Genomic DNA, 27,185 nt, shown 5'->3' on the forward strand with positions numbered 1-27,185 from the left:
AAAAAATTTTTTTTCATAACTAAGACTAAAATAAAGAACTGCTAAGTTTTGCCTCAGGGAGTTTTTAAAATAGGAATCTAGGCAGGGCTCCATTAGGAGAGTGCATCTCCCACATTAAACCGTGAGTTCCTTTGGGACAGAGTTGTGTCTTTAACTCACAAGCCTAAGTTTCTAGAATAATGTCTGGCATACAGCACGCCTTCAAAGCATGTTCGTTAAAAAAAAATAGAAATTTTTTTTTTTTTTTTTTAGGGTAGGAAAACTTCATTGAAAGCTGCCAGTTACAAGCCTTTCCTGCCGTCAAGACTACAACTCCCAGAATGCCATGTTCCCTTTGCGCTCTTGGGACGAAGCTGAGGACGCTCCACCACTCACCTCACTAGACCGAAACTACAATTCCCACTATACTCAGGGGTTCCGGAAGCCTTGTTAAACACTACCTGTTGCCATAGCATCCGGGTCCGGACCGACCAACCCGGATGCCCGCGCCTTGTGGAGACGGGCCTTTCTCAGTTCTGACCAACCGGAGGCAGGTTTGCTGTGGCACGTGACCGGAGGGGGCGGGGACTCAGGACCGGCGCCTTCTCCTTGCTCTTTGGGGTCGTGGCCTTGCTCCTGCTGTGCACGGGAAGTGTGCGGGCACCTCCACGCGCGTATGTGAGCGTGGTGCCTGCAGTGCTTGTGAGTCCTCGCTAGGTCGCTGCGCGAGCAGACGCGGGAGCCATGGGCGGGACGGCTAGCACCCGCCGGGTCACCTTCGAGGCGGACGAGAATGAGAACATCACGGTGGTGAAGGGCATCCGGGTGAGTGAGCGGGGCGGGCAGAGCGCAAGCACTCGGACTCAGACCCCGAAGCCTGTGCTCTCGGGACCCGCAGCCCTTGTCCAGCGTCCCAGCCTTCAGTGTTGCCCGGGGAGAAGGCCGGAGTTTCACAACTTGGGACCTCCACTGGGAAAGTAGTTTCTGCTTGTGTACAAGTGCTAGGCACTGTGCTGGGGCGGGTGGGCTGCCAGGTTGAATGGGACCCTCCAGGGGCGCGCAGCCTCGTCTTGACTGTACTTCTCACTAGTTGCGGGACTTTATTTGCAACCTCTGACTGTACTTATTTGTGAAACGGGTCTTTTCTTATGCCTCCTGGTTTCAGGACCCAAACTCTGCTTTTCTGTTGCCACATCACCCCTCTCAGGGCAAATTGGCATTTTAAGGAGCCTCTTTATTTGTGCTTTGTCATCTAGTGTTCTCCCTCTGATACAACCCCCTCCCTCCAACATACACCCCCACACCCCCACACTTTTCTGGCTGTCCTCTGGTGACTTCTGCCTTCTTGACTTTCACTTGATATCTGTCTTTCCCAGGCGCCTTCTCTGTGACCTGCCCTGCTTGAGTCTTGAATTAGGCCCGGTGCTTCAGGACTAATGCCTGCCAGCCTGATTCATTGGCTAGAGGTTGAGATTTGCAGTTTTTCAGACCACTAGAAGTCATATGGAAACCCTGGTGGGTAGTGAGAAGAGCTACAGCTGCTAACCAAAAGGTTGGCATTTCAAATCCACCAGGCACTCCTTGGAAACCCTATGGGGCAGTTCTACTCTGTCCTGTAGAGTCACTATGAGTTGGAATCGGTTCAGTGGCAACGGGTTTGGTTTTTTTTTTTTTTTTTTTGGTAGACGTCGTATTCCCAGTTCTAGATCAAGATATTGTAGGGAAGTTTTTCTTAATTTTTATGCCTTCTGCACGTGCTTGATACATAAACTGAAAACTTGATTTTTCTCCAGGGTGTCTGTCAGTATGCCAGCACTAACTTGATAAACACTCTTCGCTGCACCTGACTTTGGAGCCTCACATTTTTGGAAGTATGATGCCTGAACCTAGTAAATAAAGCAGTCTTGACTTCAGGAAGTTTTATAATATTTTATATGCTTCTTCATCTGTTATTGCACAGCCAGTATAAGTAAATTAAATGTGTAAATTGTTTTTAGCATTTGTTACTAGGAAATAAAGCCTCATAAATATTTAAAGTGTTTAAAAACTTTCTACTCTGAAACTGTTACCTGGAAAACATTTATTAAAGTTTTCTTTTTAGAAACTCAAGACTGTTGAACTCTATTTTTGGCCTGTGGCCAGCCTGCCTTATTAACGGTAGTACCACATTTTGTAATAAAATAATCCGAGGCTGCATTCTTTGCGTTATTGTGGTTTAGTTGGTACTCTTCGGAGTCAAATAAAAATTACTGTAAACCTTGAGTTTTAAGCAGAGGTTTGTTTAATCTTGCTTTTAGGCCTTTGGTGTTCCACACCAGAGAGTAGAAGTAAGAAAAAATACAGTAAATTTTGGGTAAGAAGACAATGAGTAGACAAATCTGTAAATCTGCATTCTCATGCTTTAGTTCAGATAGTGGTGGTCGCAAACAAAACCGAAAGACAATTTGGCCACAGTGCAGACATTCATATGAAATGTTAGATGCACAAGGCTGAATAGGATAAATATGACAGTAGGGCTAGGTGATAGATTAAAATGGAAAGATTGTTTAAAAAACCTTTTTTTTTTTTTAAATAAACTGTGTCCCTTGGACACTAAAATTGACAGAAGCATTCCTGCATTCTTTATTGTTTTCATTCTCATACATTATATCTTATCTGCATTGAAAAAATTCAAGCACATGCCATACTCGTTTTGATCGCCGTGCTTTCCTTCAGAATATACCCTTCACCTGGAATGCCCTTGGACTATGCCCTGTTCCTTCAAATCCTTTTTCAAGGGTGACTTGAAATCTCTCTGAGCCTCAGCTTTCTCATCTGCTAAATGTATGCCTCTGAGGACCTCTCATCTTTTCTTGTTTTGACTATGAGTCTAGTTGTGCTCTAAGTTTCTTGTAGCCATACTCAGCCCATTGCTGTTTTCTCTACAATGGCAAGCTATTGAATTGTTGAGTACTCAGAGTCCATTCTGATATCTTGGAGGTCATGGTAAAAAGAGCATGAATTTGGAGTTAAACAAACTTCAGTTTAATTTTCTAGCCTTTTGGCCATGGACAAATCACTTCTCTGATTCTTTCTTTATCCCTAGGGGGAATACCATCACTTATGTTAATTAATTGAGGTAAGAAGATGATAGGATTCCTTCAGTATCTAAAGTTCAAAGACTCTTTGGAAGTGTTGTGTAGTGTTGGGGAGGCAGCATGTGCTTTGGAGCCAGGCAGACCTGGTTTGGATCCTAACTCTGCTTCTCAGTAGCTGTGTGGCCCTGGACAAATCACTTTTGTTTTAAATTTTATTGTGCTTTAAGTGAAAGTTTACAAATCAAGTCAGTCTCTCACACAAAAACCCATATACACCTTGCTACACACTCCCAATTACTCTCCCCCTAATGAGACAGCCCGCTCTCTCCCTCCACTCTCTCTTTTCATGTCCGTTTCGCCAGCTTCTAACCCCCTCCATCCTCTCATCTCCCCTCCAGGCAGGAGATGCCAACATAGTCTCAAGTGGACAAATCACTTTTGATTGTGTTTCGTTGTTCAGTGTATCTGGAGAATGCAACCTGCTTGTGAGATTTGTGGGAGCCCTGGTGGCATAGTGGTTAACAGTTCAGCTGCTAACTGAAAGGTCAGCAGTTCAAACCCACCAGCTGCTCTATGGGAATAAGATGTGGCAGTCTGCTTCCATAAGAATTTACAGCCTTGGAAACCCTATGGGGCGGTTCTGCTCTATCCTGTAGGGTCTCTGTGAGTCAGAATCGACTTGATGGCAGTGGGGTTAGGTTTGTTTTTCTGTCTTTAAGCATCTAGCACAGTGCCTAGTACTTCATGAGTAGCAGCTGTAATTAGCGGTATTCAGTGTAATGGCTACATAAAGTTGTTGTTAGGTGCCATCGAGTCGGTTCCAACTCATAGCGACCTTGTGCACAACGGAACGAAACACTGCCTGGTCCTGCGCCATCCTTACAATCATTGTTATGCTTGAACTCATTGTCGCAGCCACTGTGTCAATCCACCTCGTTGAGGGTCTTCCTCTTTTCCGCTGACCCTGTACTCTGCCAAGCATGATGTCCTTCTCCAGGGACTGATTCCTCCTGACAACATGTCCAAAGTATGTATGAACTTAAGATAACTGGATAAAATAAGAGCATCTTGTGCCTCATGAAGGACGCCCACAGGTGTCCCTCACAGAGTGGACTGGGAGATGGGAGCACTGCCTGACTTTTGCCTAGGTCTTTTGTAGATGCTTTTCAGCTGATCTTTATACTTTTCTTGACTCAAAGCGAGTACCTTGTTTCTTTTTTTTTTTTTTTTTCCCAAACAAGCTTCTGAGGCATGAGGAGGCATCTCAGTATCATAAGTGAGCCACTGTTTAGCTCAGTTGGTAAAAACATGGTGCTAATGAAGCCCAAACTTCAGTTTTAAATTGCAGATGGGTTAGGTCAACTTGGAGCCCTGGTGGGACAGTGGTTAAGCACCAGGCTGCTAACCAAAAAGTCAGTGGTTTGAACCTACCATTTGCTCCGCAGGAGAAAGATGTGGCAGTCTGCTTCCATAACGATTGACCTTACCAGGGCCGTTCTCCTGTGTCTTGTATATGTCATGTGGTTGGTTTGAGTCAGAATCGACTCAACAGCAATGGGTTTGGTTTTGGTACATCAACTCGGCTGGAGAAGACTTTCCAACTTTGTCTAATCAATGGCCGAGCTTAGGTTGTAGGAAACAAGAGTGTATTTGTGATTCAGCAGAGCCAGTCACTGCTGGAAAACCAGTGCTTGTTCTGTTGTACTGATAGAGATAGTCATTTCATCTTCATTTGTCTTATACACAGAATCACATTTAGTGAGCAATGTAAGGGTTTCAGTAACCAGGCTGAGTTTATTAATGGATCACGTGTTTCCAGATTTTTTTGCTGGAACCCTCAACAGTTACAGTTAAAAGAACTACTTACAATTTTAAGTTTAAACTTCTCAACTACCGGGTGTTATTTTCTACAGGGTCTTGTTTTTTCCCTTTATTCTTAGCAATTCATAGCTTTTTCCAATTTTCCATAAAATAACCTGTATTCTTACACCTGATTTGAATTTAGAATCTGAAACAACTTGTATGGGTTGGATGAAATGTCACCCTCTTGCCTTGTCCTCCTTTTCCAATCTAAAATAAATTTATAGTGATAGAATTACCACCTCTTTTCAGTACTCATATTACATGTGCTTAATAGGATTTTTGTGAGCACCTGCCGTGCCAGCTCGGTGAGTCTGCCAGCGACTCAGTCATTCACACGTTTATCTGAAACATCAAAGCTGTAGTAGTGAACTCTTCAAGAGCAAAAGTCAACTTCAATGAGTATCATCTTCAAAGAAATGTTATCATGCTTTCCAGGCATAAACTGCACTGTGCAACTGGCCTTGAAGATGCAGGCTGAAATTCACAGGAGCAGTGGGTGATGGTAGTATGGATACTTACATGGAACACAACCAATAACTTTGGGAAGTATTGGCAGTTGAGAACTCCAGATGAAGAAATTACTTAATGTGGGGTGTTGTTGATGCTCTAGAGGAGAGACTACACATCCAGTCAGTCATGGGGAGTGTTGAGGAGTGTGGTGCAGGTAATCCAGTTAACTGGCAGATGCTTGTTCACTTTCCGCTCGAGATTCCATGCTTTGCTTGGGCAAAGCACTCTTTTAAACTTTCTAAGATTTTATAAAGGAAGTACAAGTTTCTGGTCCCCACTGATGACAAATATAAAGAAACACAAGTGACAAACTACAAACATAAGCTAAGAATTACATGTTTTATATATATATATATATGTCAAGAAAAACCCAACCCTGTTGCTGTCGAGTCGATTCCAATTCATAGCGACCCTACAGGACAGAGTAGAACTGCCCCATAGGGTTTCCAAGGAGTGGCTGGTGGATTCTAACTGCCAACCTTTTGGTTAGCAGCTGAGTCCTTAAGCACTGTACCACCAGGGCTCCATATATATGTATACATATATATACATACATACACACACACACATATATACGTGTATGTATACATATATATATGTCATTTCCTCCCCTGCCCTTAACTAAGTATTTGGGAGTAAATAATTTCCAAATAAAAGTCTTTTTTTTTGGAGCCTGTAACTCAAAATGGTAGCTGAAAAGCAGACCAGTACCCTCACAGAAAATGGTGCAACATGGGAGGGAGACAAAGAAAGAAAAATAGGTAAACTTCCTTTAATCACTTTGAGAGGACACATCTCAAAGTGGGTGGGTCTGGTTTTCTTGTCTCACGGGGCTCCTAACTTCACCTGTCAGAAAACCCCCCCAAAACCAAGCACCTTGCCGTTAAGATGATTCCTGCTCACAGCGACCCTATAGAACAGAGTAGAACTGCCGCATAGGGTTTCCAAGCCCTATAGAACAGAGTAGAACTGCCGCATAGGGTTTCCAAGGAGCGGCTGGTGGATTTGAACCGCGGATCTTTTGGTTAGCAGCTGAACACTTAACATTTGGTGCCACCAGGGCTTCTTACCTATCAGAGAACAGCAATTTACAGAGTTTCCTTCTTCCTTTTCCTTGGAAGTGGAAACATTTTAGCCATCTCACCCAGTCTCCTAAGGAAAGGCTGGGTCTGGATTGGTAGGCGGTGTATTTGTTAGTTTTGGGTAAGATCAACAAAGGTGGGTGGGAAGAATAAAGATGGCATGCATCTTTTTCTCTTCCCTGGAGTGCATGTTGGTATGGTGAGTACAGCCCAAAACTTGGCAAGGCCTGTTTGCTTAAATTTGTCTTTAGGAGCAGTGACAGTAGGTCGGATAGTCAAGGACTGAATTCTGCTTGTTGGCAGGCCTGCTTCACTCGGCGCTCTCTCAGAGCAGTGGTTCTTCTTATAAATCAGACCTCAGAACACTTTGAATCTGTGAGCTGTGGACTCTGCCCAGCCAGAAAAATGCATCTAAGCAGACAGTTTCGCCTAAGTTGAGGAATTCATCTGTGGACTCCCCAGGGTATGATTCCTAGCATTATTGGGGGCAAGGGGGCATTTCACCATTCTTTGCTTGAAGTAATTTCTGCAAATTGCACTTGGTATTGCCTTGACTTAGATTCCAGAGATGGCTTCCAAGGAGCGCCTGGTGGATTTGAACTGCGGACCTTTTGGTTAGCAGCCGAACTCTTAACCCCTACACCACCAGGGTTTCCCCAGGTATAGTAGGTATCACTAGATAGGAAACACTGTTTCTCAAACAAGTGTCCTGTTTAAGGAAAAACATGTTTCCTGAAGGAGTTGCTGCTAACGCAAGGGCAGCATATCCAGCTGTTGCAGAAACTTATGTTGTAGCTTTGATTCCTTTATGGATCACTTAGCATCACAAAGAAGAGTTGTTTTACAGATACAGATTGTGTATATAACCCTGGACAGGTGCTGAATCTTGTGAGCTGCTTCACAAGTGAGTACCGCAGTTCACAAAGATAGGTGAGTATGCCGCTGAGGCCAGCTGAGCTCCAAAATCCAAACCAAACCCACGGCCGTTGAGTTGATTTCTACTCATAGCGACCCCATAGGGGTTTCCAAGGCTGTAAATCTCTACAGAAGCAGACTGCCATGTCTTCCTCCCGTGGAGCTAATTGTGGTTTAGAACCACCTATTTTTTGGTTTTATCTTTTGGTTAGCAGTCCGTTGCTTTAACCACTGTACAACCAGGGCCCCTTGAGCCCAGCTCAGATAATGTTAACTTCAGATACAAAGGATAACACGGCACAGCTGTTACTTTGTGTTGGCATAGCCGAGAAGGGACTGGGATGGGCAGATTGAGCTTGATGTTGGCAGAGTGGCATCTGCTGTCTGCCATGGCTGCGCCATGGGACGGGCCCAAGGATGCATTGGTTGAGTGATTGCGAAGAAGAAAAGGAGGAGGTTGACTCCCATAAGGCAGTCCTGCAATACATTTATCAACTCAAAAAATAAATTGTGTTCCTTGGATGACATGGTTATAAATGTCCTGAAATTTAACCAAAAACCACATTGGGAAATGTTTTGAATTGATAGTATTTGAAATTAAGTAGCTAATTTTGAGGTATCAGAAGCCACAAAAATAATATAAAGTTAACAGAAACACTTAGTAATTAATTTGAAAGAGAGATTCTGCTTTTACTACCCATGGATGTAGAAAGAGGGACACGTGACCACCTCACATCCTCACACCAGGGTTCATGCAGCTGCTCCTGGTAGCAGCTCTAGGCCCAGTCCTCAAGGGCTGGGTAGAGGAGGACCCCAGTGCAGGCTCAGGCTGAGTTGATGAGAATGAACCAAGATGAAATAATCAGTTGAAGTCCCCATAACTGGAGCTCTGTGGGTAACAACTACCAAATATCTGTGTAGCACATTACCGTTTTGTGATGTCCTTTTGATCCTCCACATAGCCTGGAGGGTTGGTAGTATCTTCATTGTCACTTGAAGCAAGTGGGGCCCATTGAGGTTAGGTGACTTCTCTAGGGCTAGATAACTAGTAGTGTCCAGTGCTTTTTCCTCTATTCTGGGCCAGCTTTTTGTTTTACTCACTCAAGGAATGATAATTTTGAGGATGCTTTAGGGTTTGGAAGGAATTTTTGTACTAGGTGTTTCAAAAGCCCGGTAGATGATGGCAAGATGTGAATTTTGATGGGAAGCAGATTGTTATTTAGAAGAAAGGGTGGCTGTCTCCAATACAGGTGAGAATTTGTAGCTAAGACTGATTTTTAGCAAACACACTCACTTTTAGATTTGGTGGAATGTATTTTTAGTGTAGTTGTAGCCCCTTTACTTTGGTGTGAAATATAGAAGTATAAATTGAAATAAAGAATTTTTTTATATATATATACATAAATTATATATAAATCAAATTAGCTTTTTATTTATAAACTGATATATGTAGCATATTATATATTGTGTTCATATTATAGAGTAGTACATAATAGTATATTACATATAGTAGCATATATATACTGGGTTAGCGTATATATTAGAATATACTGCGTTAACATATTAAATAGTAGATGTAAGGATCCCTGGTGGCACAGTGATTAAGTACTTGGCTGCTAACCGAAAGGCTGGTGGTTTGAACCCACCAGTCACTCCGTGGGAGAAAGACCTGACAATGTGCTCCTGTAAAGCCTAGGAAACCCTATGGGGCAGTTCTAATGTCTTATGGGGTTGCTATGAGTGGGAATCGGTGGCACACAACTCATAATAAAAATTCCGTGAGCTTTACTTAAATTATGTATCAATTAAAGTAGCCTTAAACATTGTAAAAACTAATAAGGCCATTTATCTTCTTCAGAGGAAATGATATGTTTTTACTATGTTGCTTGAGAGTGAAGAGATTAGGGGTTACAGCTTCAGATTCTGATGCTACCACTAACTGGATGTCATTCAGGGCCTCATTTTCTCACCTATAAATTGAGAGGATTGGAGTCCGTCTTCAAGGGTTTTTTCTAAGACCTGTCTCAGCTTCGCAGCGGAGCATTAGCAACAGTCCCATGGCTCTCAGTTGTTGGAAAAGATGCAGTTGGCTCTGGCATCTTCATATAGAGAGTCCCTTGGCACTCTCTTCCACTTCTCTTCCAAGATAGGAGTCATAGGTTTGTGCTTCAAAGATGACAAGTTTTGAGGTGTGGTTTCCCCTTTGCCATCTCACCTCCTTTTTGGTTTTGGCCCTGAGGAGTAAGTAACTGTTCAGGTATAAACTGTTCTGTTACTGATGTATCCCAAGGGCCTAGACCAGAGCCTGGCTTAGTATTTATTTGTTGAATGAATGGATCACACTGTTGTGGAAAGGTAGGCATGAAAACAAATACTTGTTCCATAATTGGAGTGCTGCCTTGGAGGATTGTGCAAGCTATAGTGGGGTATAAGGCGGGGTAACTTCGGGTAGGCAGTGTTGGAATGGAATGGGGAACTGGTGTGGTCAGAGAAGCCTCAGGATGTTTGAAAGTGATTTTCAGGATCCAGAGGAGAAGGCAACGTGGGCCTGTGTAAAGGCAAAGATATGGCACAAACAAGTAGCCAGTTAGGAGTAAGAAACAGAGGATGAAAAATTAAGGGAGAAGTTGTGGGAAGTTGAGATTGGAGAGTTCGGTGATGAGCAGGTGATGGAGAAGTCTTGAATGTCATGCAGAAGAACTTGGACTGTTCCTATGAATAAACTAAAAACCAAACCATTTGCTGCTGAGTTGATTCCAGCTCGTGGTGACCTCATGTGTTGCAGAGTAGGACTGTGCACCATAGCGTTTTCAAGGCTGTGACCTCTCAGAAGTAGATTGTCAGATCTTTGTTCCCAGGCACCTCTGGTTGGCTTCAAACCACCAACTATTCAGTTAGTAGTCAAGTTTTTAACAGTTTGTGTCCTTCAGTGCTGCCCTTCCTGTTAATTGAAGGATTAGAAGCAGGAAGTTACTGTAATCAGATTTGCGTATTAGGACAATTGATGTTGGTACCATGAATTACCAACAAAGCAAACCTGTTGCGCTCTAGTCAATTCCAACTTACAGTGACCTATCGGACAGAGTAGAACTGCACCATGGAATTTCCGAGGAGTGCCTGGTGGATTGAAACTGCCGACCTTTTGGTTAGCAGCTGTACTCTTAACCACTTATGCTACCATGAATTAGGGCAGGGAAAATGGGATGGGAGAAGAGATGATGAATTCATTATATCTTTAGAGGTTGAGGAAGTCATGACTCAGAATGAGGGTGAGAGGAGTCAAGGACAAATGCTGTGTTCTCCTTTAGGAAACTGGTTGGAGGTGGTATCGTTAATGAGGTAAGGAAAGCAGGAAGAAGAAATTTTTGGAAAACCTGAGTTCAGTTGAGGACACATTAGGTTGGAGGTGCCTGTGGTCTGTCCAAGGGCAGCTGTCCATCAGGCAAGTTGTCGTGTAGGTCTGGCTCACAGGACACCGGTTTTGGGCTGGAGAGAATGGATTTAGTATCCGTTTATTTCTCAACAGTGGTTGAAAATCAAGAGAGTGGCTGAGAGTACCAACAAGAGCGCGCAGAGTGAGTGGAGAAGAGAGCAAAGAACAGAATGTGGGGCCTTCTACGTCAGGGTAGGCAGGGAAGGGGAAGCCTGCAGAAGAGAGAAGCAATGGCCAGAGTCCCTGGAGAACCAGGACAGCGAGACGTCAGAAAAGCCAGGGGAGGGGTATCCAGAAGAGGGGAGTGGCCAAAGATGTTAGATGCTAAAGGGAACCCCAAGAAATAAGGTGTATGATTTATTTGGTCATGGTGACTTTCATCAGAACACTTTTTCACTCCTGTGTTGGGGGTAAAAGCCACATAGTAGTGAGTTGAGGAAGTAGATATGTGAAGATAGTAGAAGAGATAAAGGACAGTAGCAAGAAACTTGTTGAAAAAGAGGGTATGTGTGTGTGTTTTGTTAATATGGAAAAGATTTGGGGATGTTACAGGCTAAGAGAGGGAGAGACTGAGAATCCAGGCCCGACGAGGTAGTATTGTGGAAGAAAGCCCTTGAGGAAACAGGAGGGGATGATCTAGCCCTGGGTGTCCTTCCTGAGGACTTCTGCTCCACTCCCACCTCTAATCTGTCTTGAGTCTGGCAGTACAGGGACATGGCTAAGAGGGTGACCTTGAGACTCAGACTGCCTGGTTTGAATCCTTTTTGCTTTCTAATAAATTTATTGAGTTGTGTAATCATCACTGCAGCCTGGTTGAAAACATTTTAATCAGTCCAGCAAGGTCCCTCTGTCCCTTTACAGTTAACCCCCATTTCTGCCTCAACTCCTGGCAACCACTTGTCTCCTTTCTGCCACTGTAAACCCTTTGCCATGTAGTAGATTCCGACTTGTAGCGACACCATAGGACAGGGTAAAACTGCCCCATAAGTTTCCAAGGCTGTAATCTTTACGGAAGTGGACTGCCACATCTTTGTCCTGTGGCCCGACATTTCCCTTAGTAGCCGAACGCTTGACCTTGCCTTTTCTGGGTGTTTTGCATAGATGGTGTCATATGATACGTGGCTTTGTGTCTGGCTTCTCTGACTTAGCCTACTGATTTGTCCGTGTGTCCATGTTGTAGCAGTTGTCAGAATCCCGTTCCTCTTCATTGATGGATTGTATTCCATGGTGTGGATAGATACTGTTTTGTTTATCCGATCACCAGTCGATGAACGTTCATTTGTTTCCACCGTTTGGCTGTTGTGAATTATGCTGCTGCAGCCATTCCTGTGCTTTATAGCTTCTTAATTGGTCCTTCATTGGACCTCCTTCAGGGGTCCTCCTGCTCCTGTGCTTGTCCCCGCCCAATCTGATTTCGACACTGTAGCTAGAGTGATCTTTCTAAACTGTAAATCTGGTCGTGTCCTAACCCTGCTTAATATTCTTCTGTACTGCTCATTTAAGGAGCCCTGGTGGTGCAGCGGTCAAGCACTTGGCTGCTAACTGAAGGGTCAGTAGTTCGAACCCGCCAGCCCACTCAGCAGGAGAAAGATGTGGCAGTCTGCTCCTGTAAAGACTACAGCCTTGGAGTCCCCATGGGGCAGTTCTACTCTATCCTGTAGGATTTTTTTGAGTCAGAATCGACTCTCCAGCAATGGGTTTGGTTTGGTTTTTTTAGTGTCCATTTGCCCTTAGGGTCAAGTTGAAACTCTGGAACTTGAAGGGTTCGCTGAGTCTTCAAAATCCCAAATCTTCTTTCCCTCTCCACCTTCTCTTTGACTATGCCCCTCTCCAACTTTGTGCGTCATTCATTCATTCAGTCAGGTTTAATGAGACTCTGGGGGTATGGTACCAGGACAGCGGAGTCCTTGCTTTCATGCAGCTTTCTAGCATGAAAGGCAAGACTTAAGAAACATCAGATAGATGTAAGTACTATAAAGAAAACAGGATGATGTGATAGTAGTTGGGGGACTGGTGACCTCAGATATCCAGCCCTGCATGTTCCCCAGAGCCTCTGCCCTATTGCCAGCTGCTACTTGGTATCTCCACCTGCATGTCTACTAGTGGCAAGCCCTGTTTGTCATCTGTGCTGTAATGTGGTTCCCTCTCCCTGGAGCACTTACCCTGTGCCTTTTCTTCTCAGCTTCTGCTCATTCTTCCCTTATAAGTTTTCCCCGACCCTCTGCTCCAGCCCCACCTGCACCCCAGCCCCAAAGCCTGGTCAGATGCCCCACCCATCATGCATTCTGTACTCCCGTTATAGGCTGATCTACCTTAAATCATTGTATTTAAATGCCTGATGATTGTCTCTTTCTGCCATGCTGCTTTGACGACTGTTGAATACCCAAGTCTAGCCTATATCACCATCTGTCACTGCGTCATACTGTGCTGGCTTACGTGTTGCTATGATGCTGGAATCTATGCCACCAGGGTCACACTCATGGTGGACAGATTTCAGGGGGCTTCCAGACTAAGACTAGGAAGAACGATATGGCGATCTATTTCAGAAATAAGCCGATGCAAACACTGTGGACCACAACAGGATATTGTCAGATGTTGTGCTTGAAGATGAGCCTGCTGGGTTGGAAAGCACTGCACAATAGTCGCAACAATAGACTCACACATGGCAACTAACAACAACAGCCTAGTTGCCGTCATCGTTGGTGTTGAGAGAGTGATTGTCTGTGGTTAGCCTTGAACAGGTGGGATGGAGGAACACTGTTTCCTTTGGGTTTGGTGGGAAGAAACTAAGGCCTGTTGCATGCATAAAAAAATTTGTAGAGTCAGGGGAGGAAAGTTGAAGGGGTCCTGATGGCTTAGGTTTTCCCGGCGATTACAGTTTAGTGCCCAGTATAAAATGAGGAGCAGTTATTTATAATGAGCAGTTAACGGTGCATTAGAGGAAATAGAAGAGTAGCGCTGTGGGGTGCATTTTGGGATCTAAAACTATTTTTACTTGCTTTTAGTTTCACAGCTATTAGATTCAACCTCATTTCTTTAGGCCATTCATTATACATATTGATACGGATGACTAAATTACTTGGATGTTATTGTATAGGGTTTTTTTTTCCCCTCTTGTTCTTTTGTAATTGATTTTATGTTGCTTTTTCAGCTTTCGGAAAATGTGATTGATCGAATGAAGGAATCCTCTCCGTCTGGTTCGAAGTCTCCACGGTATTCTGGTGGTTATGGTGCCTCAGGTATTTCAGAATTTCAGCTCTAGGGTTTTTAGTAGAACAGTGATACGTGGTTAAAGTTCACTTGATTGTCTGGTCCCCTAGATTTCTACCTTTTCTTATTTGGATGTTGGGATTTTTATGGAGAATATTTGAAATCAGTACCAGGGCTTCTCTTAAAATGTTTTGCACTAAAAATGGAATTTACTTTCAAAGAGTCTCTCTTGAAATTTTGTTTTCTCATTCATAAAGCCTCTAGCAGGCTTTGGAAGGTTACGTCGTGTATTTTTTTGTGTTAAATGGATTGCTTATAGGTGTATTACACACATAGGAGTAAATATTTATTAAAAAAAGTGACACCCGGATACCCTGCAAACTCAGAGCTGAAGCCATTCCTGAAGTCTACCCTTCAGCCAAAGATTAGACAGACCTATAAAACAAACAGTAACACGTGTGAGGAATGTGCTTCTTTACTCAATCAAGTGTATGAGACCAAATGGGCAACACCTGCCCAAAAGCAAAGAGGAGAGGGCAGGAAGGAACAGGAAAACTGGATGAATGGACACAGTGAACCCAGGATGGAAAGGGAAAAGGGGAGAGTGCTGACACATTGTGGGGATTGCAACTAATGTCACTAAACAATTTGTGTATAAATTTTTGAATGAGAAACTAATTTGCCCTGTAAATTTTCACCTAAAACACACACGCACACAAAACAAACATTGAACTTCGAAAATATTGATTTAATGTTTCAAATTGTGAAATACCTCAAATGATTTTATTTTCTAATTGATTTCTTCTAATCTTATGCAAGGTCTTTCTTCTGTTACCAAACCAAAAAAAACCAAACCCAGTGCCATTGAGTCGATTCCAACTCATAGCGACCCTATAGAACAGAGTAGAACTGCCCCATAGAGTTTCCTAGGAGCGCCTGGTGGATTTGAACTGCTGACCCTTTGGTTAGCAGCTGTAGCACTTAAACACTACGCCACCAGGGTTTCCTTTCCTGTTATAGTCAGTCTTAATTACTGATGAAAATATGATGTTAAATGACATCTCTAGAGAGTTCTTAAGCCAATTTTATCTGTAGATACTAGTGGATAAGAGAACTAATACTGTTTCCCGTCCGTTCCCTCTCCCATGCCCCATCCACCTATTCCTTTAACAAATATTTATTGAACATCTGCTGTGTGCCAAGCACTGTTCTTGTTCTCATTGGTGAAATAGCAATGATAAAGTGATCAGTATGATTAATCTTGGATTAAGTGAGAGTTTTCTGTATTTATTAGAAAGGAAGTTACGTAGTAAATCTGGCTTCAGCCTATGAAATACATTCAGAAAGATGAGATGCTGCCCCGTGCTATCCTCTTGGGGCAGTTGTGACCCCTTACTAATCATTAAATCAGTGAATGTGAATTGAGTAGAGGGTACCAAGATGAGTAAGAAAGCATTCTTGCCCTTTTGAATCTTCTTGCTTAGTAGGAGAGTTAAGAAAGGTTTGCAGTTAATTAACACTAGATAGAAAGTGACCAGTATCTCCGTCTTAAAAACACTTTATGAGTCATCTGGGCCGCGTTCTTGGTTTTCCTGCAACCTTAGTTAAAATCTGGTCTCCTTTGCTGATTCCCCACTAAGCCAATTGTGTGGCTTCTAACTAACTGTCTAGATGCCTCTGACTCCCAGAATGGTATCTCTACCCCTGACTTCTCCCTGAAACTCCAGAGTCTAATAGAGAACTGCCGACTTGAAACCCACCTAAAGATCTCTAACTTAACATATCCAAAAGAAAATTTTTTTACTCTTCCCCATACTTAGTTCTCTGTCCCATCTTTCCCAGTAAATGGCTCAAGTAGCCAAGCCCAAAACCTGGGATTCATCCTTGTTTCCTCCTTCCCTCATTCCCTACCTCAGGCCGGCAGCGATTTTGTCAATTTCACATCTAAAAACATGTTACATTGGTTCCTTTTCAATCCATCTCCACTGCTACAGCCCCAGTCCAGGTAACCACTGTCTCTTACCTTGCCTTCTGCGGAGACCTCTTAACTGCTCCCCTGTTTTCCACTCTCATTTCCCTACTCCGGCCTCTGCACACAGCGGCCCTCGCAACCTTTTAAAAAAGTAATTCATATCACATTCGAGTGGTGGCTCTCCATGGTACATGGAATATAATCTGAACTACTTCCCTTGGTCGCCAAGGCACAATGTGACCAGTCACTGTCTACGTTTCCAACGTGTGCTCCTACCGCCCTCCCTCTCTCTTACTGTGACTCTTATTTACACCAGAAGATAAGCTCCTGGGACTTTGTCAGCTTGTTCGCAGCTGAATCCGCAACTCCTAGGACAGTCCCTAGTTCTAGACAGTGCTTAGGAAGTATTTGTTGAATTAATTAAGGTTAAATCACATTGTTGTTAGGTGCCATCGAGTCAGTTAGGACTCATAAAACCCAGTGCCGTCGAGTTGATTCCGACTCATAGCGACCCTATAGGACAGAGTAGAACTGCCTCGCAGAGTTTCCAAGGAGCGCCTGGCGGATTTGAACTGCTGACCCTTTGGTTAGCAGCCGTAGCACTTAGCCACTACGCCACCAGGGTTTCCGTTAGGACTCATAGTGACCCTAAATACAACAGAACGAAACACCGCCTGGTCCTGCACCACCCTCACAATTGTTGTTATGCTTGAGCCCGTTGTTACAGCCACTGTGTCAGTCCATCTCGTAGAGGATCTTCCTCTTTTTTGCTGACCCTCTACTTTACCAAGCACGATGTCCTTTGCCAGGGACTGGTTCCTCCTGATAACATGTCCAAAGTATGTGAGACGAAGTCTCTCCATCCTTGCTTCTAAATATGCATTTTGGCCATACTTCTTCCAAGACAGATTTGTTCCTTCTTCTCATAGTCCGTGGTATGTGCAATATTCTTTGCCAACTCCACAATTCAAAGGCATCAATTCTTTGGTGTTCCTTATTCATTGTCCAGCTTTCACATGCATATGAGGTGATTGAAAACACCATTGCTTGGATCAGGCTCACCTTGGTCTTCAAAGTGACATGTTTACTTTTCAACACTTTAGAAAGACCTTTAGCAGCAGATTTGCCTAGTGCAGTGCGTCTTTTGGTTTGTTGACTGCTGCTTCTATGGGCGTTGATTGTGGATCCAAGTAAAATGAAGTCCTTGACAACTTCAGTATTTTCTCCTTTTATCATAATGTTGCTAACCCCATTATCCGTTTTAAAAGTAGCTACCTTTGATCCTTTTGGAATATGATTTACAAGTATAATTCAGGTAACATTTATTAAATGTCTACTGTGTGCAGATAATTAAGCTAGATGTTTTGGGGAGGACGGAAAAAAATCTCTCAAAGAGTTTAGAATTCTCAGATAGATACAAGACTATAAGAGGTGGGGACATAGTATAAAAGCAACCAAGAAACCCAGAAGAGTTTGAAATTAAATATATCAAGTAATTTGGCTTTTGATATGCAGATTTTTAAAAATTAGAATTTGTTCCAAAATAAGATTTGTTCCGTGTAGATTCCTAGCTACTGTGTTAAGATATAGGATAGTGATAACGTCAAGCACTCTGCTAAGTTCTTTAAAGGTCTTGTGGCATTTAATCCTTACAACCCTATGAGAAAAAGGCACTGTTTTTTCACCTGTTTTACATAGAAAGCAGATGGAGACCTGCAGTGACACCTTGCTTCGATTGTAGAAAAGATGTGACAGAAACTAGTTGGAGGGAAAGAGCTGCCTTTTAGTGATGTCCTGCTTGAGCTTAGTGAAGACCCCCTAGTCTAAGTGATGTTGATTCTTCTAGCTTTTTCCCATATTGACTCTAATTCGATAGTGAGTTAAAGGAGAGAAACCATTGGCTTCTTGGGTTGGTTTCTTAAACGGACACTTGTGAGAGACTGTTGGTGGGGGGGAGGCTCCCTGGGCATTGCTCAGGGTGTGACCTGCAGAGCCTGACATTGACGTTGTGATACGCTCTGACTGTACCGAGGAATCCCTGCCTTCCCATCTTCAGGTTGGACATGACTGATCAGCTTGGGCATTGACAACTCTTAGAATGCTGCTTTGTGTTACTGTGGTCAGGCCAGATACATACTCTCCAGAACTGTAGCCACTAGCCACACGTGGCTATTTAAAGTAAAAATTTAAATTAAATAAAAAATTCAGCATCTCAATGACACGTGTCAGTGCCCAGTATTCGCATGCGGCTAGTGGCTACCTTGTTGGACAGCACAGGCCTAGAACATTTCCTTCATTGCAGAAAGTTCTCTCGGACAGTCCTGGTCTAGGATGTACCCGTGCTTGCCACTGTGAGATTCATCAGATGGTTTTAATGATCTGGTGGCTGAGGTCGTGGAGCTGGATGGCTCTGCGTGTGTGTCTGTGTGCGTGCATGCACGTGTGTGTTTGTGAATCTTGATTCCTGCCCTTTCCACGTCCTGACTGCCCCAGGATTGTTGGTGACTGGAAAGTTCTGAGAACATTCCACTGCGATAGCCTGTTTTCACCCCAGTGTCTAGCACAGTTTCTCTACCTGTGTTAGGGGAGAGCTGAAGACACTGACCCTTAGACCTGGGGTGGCTGGGGATCACCTGTGTACTGCCATGTGCCATGAAGATGCCTTCTTCTTCTGTGTGTGACTTGACGTGAGAAAGGATCAACAAGGTTCCCTTGTGTAGGCCCTTTGAGTGCCATTTCCTTTACCCATTCCACCCCAACTTAAGACAAGGACTAAGACTTGGCAAGCTGTTTTGAAATGATCTTCTCTTTATGTTAAGAATGCCATTAGATTATAATGTGCAAGTTAACAAACACTTATTCTCCTTAGATATTTAGAAACATACTTGTGAGAGTAGAAGACCTCAAAGTTTATGTTCTCTTCTGAGTTTGTCTCATTTGGGAGTTCTAGTAAGTAGTCAATAACAGATTTTTTAGGGTTTGTAATTTAAATGTGTTATGAAATAATTTTTCAAGCCTACAAAAAAGTATTGATAGAAATATCACCAGCCTTTTCTACATTTTTCAGTGTCAAGTAAATGATATGTTAAATGTGAGTTGAATTTTTGATATTTATTAAAATACTTTCTTCTTCGCAGGACTCTCACTCATACCAGCCCCAGGCGATTCACATGTGTGAATATAGGGCAGTGTAGTTGATGGACTGAGAGCCCTAGGGTTTCTGTACATGGCAACTAAGTTTTGTCACATATATATATAGTTTTGAGAGTATAATTTATATTCTAAGAAAGTGAGTTCTTCCAAAGACTTTGCTGAAATTATTTTTTTGCCAAACCTTGAACCAGATCAATGACTCGTTGCAGTAAGTATTTGCATGTAAAGCCGTTTGGGCAGAATAATGTACTGTGTGACACACAGCAGGTTGCGATGCCACTATGATAAATGAACGTGCTCCGAAGAACTTCACCGTGTCCTCGCTGCCGCAGACACGTCGCTGCTTTATCTTAACCGTGTTGGTTTGCTTTTCCTTTTTAAAGGCTGACACAAAGGGATACCTTGTGCACATGGTTTTAAACTTAGCTTTTCATTAACACCTTGCATCTTTGATTTAAAAAATCCATGCTGGGTATTGATATTTCTCCACTCCAGCCTGATCTTTTAATTTTTCTGGCTTATGATGAATTCAGGCCTCTCATGTTTGATCCTACCTAATGCTGAGGAAATTCTGTCCCCAAATCAATGTGAAAAGCCAGGCAGGAAATGATATTTGGAGATTATTTGTTCGTTTGCAAAGCCACTAGTAACCAGATGAACATGATGAAATCTGGAAAAAAAAAAAAAGACAAATGAACTCACTTTTATTATTATCCCCACAGGGTAAGTTTCTTTGTCAATTTCTTGTCATTGTGAAAAATAAGAAGGATTTGCCGATTTGTGTTACGTATATCACTGAGATCACTAAATATTTGGCAGCCTTAACAGATGCAGGAAGCCAATTTGAGCAGGAAATAGCTCAGCCCAAACGAAACAGCCAATTTAGGGAGACAGATTCATCTATATATTCTGTGTGTGTTTCTCCCAGAATCTGATCCTCCTTGTTTTTAAACTGCTCTTTAAGGCTCATTTAGACTTAAGACTGTAGGGAGAGTTCAGAGCAAACAAGCTTGTTCTCTTGACTACTGCTACAAGAACTGAAGGGAGCTGCAATGTCGAGGTTGCCCACTTTTGAGTATGTGACACTTTGCTGGTGCCAGTCTTGAACTACATTTTAGCGTGTATTTTTTGTGTGTGCTGTCGTGGGTAATTTGCCTGACAATTTCTAAAAGCAAGAAATGTATACACTATTGAATTAGAGGAATTCAATCAAATTCTCTACTCACTAGACTATGTTCTTAAAAAAAATCCACATATAGTGTACAGTGAATGGATGGGTGAAGAGCTCACGTTGTTAGTTCCATCAGTCAGCAAGTATCAGCAAGGCAGTGATATTAGATGATAAAGAACTATTAGTTGTGTCACGGAGTTTAGGTACAAGCATATGTAACATTATAGTCTAGTGAGTAAGTGCTAGTATACTGCCTTTCACCTGCCCATTTAATTTTTTTGAGTAAGGGAAGGGATATGGAAGTGGGGTAGGACATATGAGCGTGGAAAGTGTTTTAGAAATTCAGAGAAGGAGGGTCAGGAGCTTTGCCAGGCAGGCTCGGGGAGGTGGGCCCGAGCCAGGCCCTGGAGGAAAAGTGGGGTGGGGTGGGGGTGTTGGTGTGGAAGGTGTTCCTGGTAGAGCCAGTATGCAGACCAGATTAATTCAAATAAAGGGTTCATGTAGGTCTGATGGGTGAGAAGTTGGAAACTTGAGTTTAGTGAATTTTATTCTACAGGGCCTCAGCGGCTGCTAAGCAGCTCCATTAAATTCTAGAATGCGGAGTTAGAAAGTTGTGTTAGTTGCTACTTTTCATATGTACCCATATATTAATAACATTTTTATGGCTGAAAAAGCAGTGCTGATTTTCTTATTGATATTCCTCTTCTCGACAAACAAATCTAGGTAGTAAGGGTTTGTATTTTCCTCATAGTACTGAATAAAGCCATTTTCATCTTCAATGAAAAAATATGCAATCCATAAACATTTTTATTTGTCCTTGATTGGCCCTACAGCGAAAAAGAAAAAGTTGCTCTCAGCTTCTTGAGGCAGTGTAGGGTCTGATAGAAGACAAAAGTGGGCTCTTGGACCCCTGGTGGTATAGCGGTTAAGAGGCCAGGCTGCTGACCAAAAGATTGGCAGTTCAAATCCCCGAGCTGCTCCTTGGAAACCCTATGTGGCAGTTCTACTCTGTCCTGTGGGATCGCTGTGAGTCCAAATCGACTCGACTGCACCAGGTTTTGGAGGGATAATGGGAAGGATGAGTTGGAAGCTGGAGCTAAGGAGGAATTGCTGCTGCATGGTCTGGGTGGCAGGGGCAGAGAAGGACTCGGGGGCTTGGTGGCCGTGGCAGCACAGCTGGTTCTGGGCAGCCCTGGACTGGCGCTGCGATCCTCTTACCCAGACCGGGGGCATTTCCCCATCACTGGATTCTTCACTCTTTGGGTTGTTTTTTTATATTAGAGAAACCAACAAAAATGTATACGTACTTTACTTTAAAATTGAGACTAGGGCACAGAAAAAATGTAAAATTTATCAACAAATTATTGATATTATAACATATATCCTATCATATTTTTGGGTGGTGGAGGGGGAACTGTGCAGAAAAGAAAAAGCTGCAGTAGTATAGGGTTGCTGTGAGTTGGAATGCACGACAGCAACGGATTACTTTAGTATAGGAGGATCATAAAGGGAAGCTTAGTAGGTTCTGAATGTCAGTGAGTCACCCCTCTAATAGTTACTGCAGCCGGGAACTAGAAACTTGTGCCCTCTGGCTTCCTCCTTAAGGGATTCCTCACTGGCCTCAGCTGTATAAAATCTTCACTGGTCCCTGTTCTTGCCACTTCTGTGGAATATTGACTTTGAGTTGGTGCTTCCAGTTGGTATGGAGTCAGGTGGGCCAGCCATTCCCCACCTGACCTGAAGTTACTAGAAAGGAGGAGCCGTTTCATAACTTGTGTTGCACGATGTAGATCAGAGGTACAGTGCTGCCATAGTGTCACACTGCTCAGGAGCTTCAAGGAAGCAGCTTCTATGATCCTGGGGAAAAAAAGCGATGCTGTATTTAAGAAACTCCCTGTTTTTTGCTGCAGTAGATTTGGGACTCTGAAGTGAATAGTGGGATAGTGGATTGCACTCTTATAGAACCAATGTTATTGGGCATAACAATCAAGTAAACCATCACATCATAGATAGCAGCTGCTAACCCAGAGGTTGACGGTTTGAACCCACCCAGCTACTCTGTGGGAGAAAGACTTGGCGATCTGCTTCTGTAAAGATTATAGCCAAGGAAACCCTGTGGGGCAGTTCTGCTCTGTCACATGGGGTCTCTAAAAGTTGGAATCGACTTTACAACACACGACAACAACAACATAAATATAGTAACAAAACTCTATAATCATACTTTAATATTTATACAATAAAATATCAGACACATTAGCTATATAAAACCTAGCATCTGATCCCATAAAGATTCCCATTGCCATTGTTGATTCTGACTCAGAGCAACCCTATAGGACAGAGCCAGACTGCCCCATAGGGTTTCCTAGACTGTAATCTTGACAGAAGCAGATTGCTGCATCTTTCTCCCGAGGAGCGGCTGGTGTGTTCAAGCTGCTGATCTTTCGGTTAGCAGCTGAATTCTTAACCACTGTGCCACCAGGGCTCCTTTAGTAAAGATTACAGCCTGGAAAACCCTATGGGACAGTTCTAATCTGTCACATGGGGTAGCTCTGAGTCAGAATTGACTCGACAATACCTAACAAATATGGGTTATAAAGTATAAGACTTGCAATATATAAAATTATGACTATTTTTGATCTAAATTTAATATGCCAGTAAATAAACATTTAATTAACAGTATTTCTACCTTTCTTGGAATTTGATAGACTTTGAGAACATCACCTGAAGGGCCCAGACCTTGTAAAATAAATTGCCCAAGGGAGTTCCAAATGTACATTTTCCTGCTGCAAGCCAAGGTATTCAAAATCAATCCATTGACCTTCCAGCTGTCAAGCAAATAGTAGGTTATCGTTGTTGATGATGATGTTTTTTTTTTTCTTGTAAAAAAACATTTTAAAAAGGAAGGTCTGACCCAGCATTTCCTTTCTTCCCTGTCTCCCTGGTTTATTCCGAGTTACAAGTACGGTGCTGTGTATTAGGCCCAATCAGTGGGACCAGGGAAGAAGTGCTTTCAAGTCCCTTTTTCAACCTGCTTTGGCCCCGGGGCTACGTGACATGTTGTTGACAGCTGTCAGGGTACTGGAGTGTTCCTCGGAAAGCCTGAGGAGGCTGTGTGGATCGTTACCGTAGACTTCTTCAGTATGTATCTCCAGAACTTCTTTTACGGAATGGCTGTGGCATGCGTGAGACAATCTCCTGGCTCTGTGCATCATTCTTCCCCTGAATGAGTAGTTAATTGAAATAGGAGTTTGAATTCTACAACCAAAAACCAAACCTGGTGTAGGTGAGTCGATTCTGACTCGTAGAGACCTAGAGGACAAAGTAGAACTGCCCCATAGGGTTTCCAAGGAGCTGCTGGTAGATTCAAACTGCCAACCTTTTGGTTAGCAGCCGAGTGCTTCACCACTGCGCCACCAGGGCTCCTGGATTGGAATTAGCCGGCATCAAATGATTGGAGCTTGAAATGAAGTTAGACAGTAGTAATGATAACTCTGTCCTTACTGAGAAGACGTAAGGTGGGTAGAACATGTTCTTATGTCACTTGTTAAAGTGTTAGAACATTTGACTGTTGTTCCGTCCTGTCTGAGCAGCTCTATCCCACCTCCTACTTTTTATCTCCGTTTGCTGCTCATCATTCAGATCCCTGTCTAGACAGCACTCACCCTAGGAAGCGTCTCTAGACTCTGTGTCCGACAGCACCCTGTATGCGTTTTCCCATTAGAGCACTTAGGACTTTGTCTCTTTGCTCCCTCAGATACCGCGGCTTTTACTCATTTGTCCTCTCAGGGCCTCCTTTCATGGTGTTTCTTTCTGTACTTTGCTTCGCCTTGGTGTTGACCCCTCTTTATAGAAGTGGAAAACAGCTCTAGATCTGTGTTTGCTCTAAGTAGACACTGACCTGTTGTGATCAGACAACTAGGCAAAGTGGGATAGCCAGAAGAAAGCCTCAGAGGGTTGAGGCAGTGTCTTTTCCTTCGAGAGCCATTTCACCATCTTCTCAGCGAAGGCTTCCCCAGTGGGTGCCTTTCTGAAGGGTCTCCTTTTCTCGTGAAGACTCTTCCTTTTCTGACTCAGTACTGATCTTTGTTATAGCATGTACTTCATTGGATTGCAATTACAGGTTTATTTGCCTGTCCCTCCTACTAGATTACAGGCTTTGAGGACAGGGAGTGTTTGTTACCTACCTTGTGTACCCTCAGCCACAGTGAGTATTTCATAATGGAGGTGCTCAGTGCCTGTTTGTGGAATGGATGAGCTACAGCAGGTCAAGTGATGGAGTCTAACGTGCATAAGTGCATGTGTCGCCAGGCACAGGATGACAAGGAGTCGTTTTCTTTTTTTTAATTAAAAATTTTTTTTTTTATTGTGCTTTAGGTGAAAGTTTATAGTTCAAATCAGTTTCTCATACAAAAATTTATACACACATTGTTATGTGGACCTAGTTGCTATGTGACAGCATACTTCTCCTCTCCACTCCGGATTTCCCATGTCCATTCAGCCAGCTCCTATCTCTTTCTGCCTTCTCATCTCATCTCCCGACAGGAGCTGCCCATTTTTTTTTTTTTTTTTTTCTATCTACTGGAACTAAGAGGCACACTCTTCACGAGTATCATTTTATGTCTTATACCAAAAAAATCCATTGCCATTGAGTTGATTCTGACTCATAGAGACCCTATAGGACAGAGTAGAACTGCCCCCATAGAGTTTCCAGGGAGTGCCTGGTGAATTCAAACTGCTGACTTTTTGGTTAGCAGCTGTAACTCTTAACCACTATGCCACCAGGGTTTCCTTATGTCTTTTAGCCAGTCTAATCTTTGTCTGAAGAGCTGACTTTGGGCATGGTTTTAGTTCTGGGTTAACAGAGAGCTTGGGGGCCATGTCTTCTGGGGTTCCTCCAGTCTGCTCTTTTTACTGTAATTTGAGTTCTGTACCCCACTTTTATCCTGCTCTGTCAGGAACTCAAGGAGTTTTCTTTATTTAGATTTGTTCCATTGGGTGGGGATGGAAGGGCCTTTCCCAGGCTCAGGGTGGCGCCCACACAATGCTTCACCAGTTGTTGTTAGTTGTTGAGTTGACTCCAACTCATGGCGACCCCTTGTGCAACAGAACAAAGCATTGTTCGTCCTGCACCACCTTCATGATCATTGTTATGTTCGAGTCCATTCTCACGACCCCTCTGTATTTTGAGTGCTTTCCAACCTAGGGGGCCCATCTTTTGGCACCATATCGGACAATATTCCCTTATGACTATGAAATTTTCATTGGCTAAGTTTCAGAGGTAGATTGCTGGGCCTTTTTTTCTAGCCTGTCTTAGTCAGGAAGCTTTGCTAAAACTACCATGGTTGGCCCTGCTGGTATTTGAAATAGCAATGGCATGGCTTGCAGCATAATAGTGACAGGCAAGCCACCACTGTATTACAAACTGAGAGACAGGTGGTGGGCTTCATCAGCATAAGGTTAAAACTGTAGCACACCCAGTGAGGCCCTGGGTTGTCAGAAGCACCTTTTGGATATCATTTTATGAAAAGTACAGGTTTGTGTAGGTAGTGGCTAGGGTCCCTGTCATGGGTTAAATTGTGTCCCCCCCAAATATCGGTCAACTTGGTTATGCCATGATTCCCAGTATTGTGTGATTGTCCATCATTTTGTCATCTGATGTGATTTTGCTATGTGTTGTCAATCCTGCCTCTATGATGTTAATGAGGCAGGGTTAGAGGCAGTTATATTAATGAGGCAGAACTCAATCTACAAGATTAGGTTATGTTTTAGGTCAATCTCTTTTGAGATATAAAAGACAGAAGCCAGCAGAGAGACACGGGGACCTCATACCACCAAAAAAGTAGTGTTAGGAGAAGTGTATATCCTTTGGACCTGGGGTTCTTGCACTGAGAAGCTCCTAGTCCAGGGAAAGATTGATGACAAGAGCCTTCCTCCAGAGTCCATAGAGAGAGAAAGCCTTCCTCTAGAGCTGATGCCTTGAATTTGGACTTCTAGACTGTGAGAGAATAAACTTCTGTTTGTTGAAGCCATCCACTGGTGGTATTTCTGTTACCGAAGCACTAGATAACTAAGATAGTCCCTGATTTGGAAACATTGATATGGAGATTCATGTCCCACTCCTAGTTTTTAATTTAGTTTGGAGAATGAGCAATCTGCGTAGACTTGTGAAGGTTTGGGGAAGGTAGACCAAGGTGGGATTTTCCCTCTAGGACACCTCCGCTCTCAGTTCCTGATGCCGTTGTCACTTCCCTTCTCCATGAGGTCTAGTTAATCTGACTGTAGCCCCTTTCCCTAGAGTTTTAGGTTGGCAGGGATCCTGTTGGGGATGTGTGAGCCAAGGCCTCTGACTGGGAAAACAGCCCCTCAGGTAGCACCTGGGTGCCTCCTCTCCCCGCTTCTGTCTTCCTGTTACAGAGGCTTGGGGACACAGGGCGTAGAGCCCCCCTTCACCATGTCTTCTCCTGTGCTGCTGTTCTCATGCAGATCTCAGTGTCTGACTCTACTATTATAACTTTTCTTCCTGAAAGGGTGGTCTCTCTGTTTTTACCTCCTCAAGTTTCCAGGGCCAGCTATTTGAAACCTAGGGGCTTTTCTGTCTGGAAGCTCAGGAACTTTGAGGTTTGGATTGGCTTCTGGGTAGGGGTTGGAAGGAAGACCCACTGCTTACCTCCCCTCAGACTGGTGGGGGGAGGCCTGGGGGACCAGGGAGCTGGCTCCCCTGTGCATTCACACACATAGAAACATCTCAGTACTTATTAACAAGGATAGAAGAGAAACCTCTAAGAATTTGGTTCTGTTCAAACGGGTGTTTTCCCGAAGC

At 43.4% G+C, this 27,185-nt stretch overlaps 1 protein-coding gene across 1 annotated transcript in view; it reads left to right on the forward strand.

Annotated features, from left to right (window-relative positions):
* Positions 1 to 559: 559 nt before the first annotated feature.
* CHCHD3 (coiled-coil-helix-coiled-coil-helix domain containing 3) overlaps positions 560 to 27,185 on the forward strand; it is a 335,977-nt gene continuing 309,351 nt past the window's right edge. Inside the window, exons 1-2 of the mRNA XM_049894661.1 lie at positions 560 to 804; positions 14,011 to 14,098. Of these exons, the coding sequence (XP_049750618.1) occupies positions 724 to 804; positions 14,011 to 14,098 (169 nt within the window). The 5' untranslated portion in view covers positions 560 to 723. The remainder of the gene's footprint in view (positions 805 to 14,010; positions 14,099 to 27,185) is intronic.

This window comes from Elephas maximus, chromosome 8 (assembly GCF_024166365.1).
Source record: "Elephas maximus indicus isolate mEleMax1 chromosome 8, mEleMax1 primary haplotype, whole genome shotgun sequence".
Classification (NCBI taxonomy): Eukaryota; Metazoa; Chordata; class Mammalia; order Proboscidea; family Elephantidae; genus Elephas; species Elephas maximus.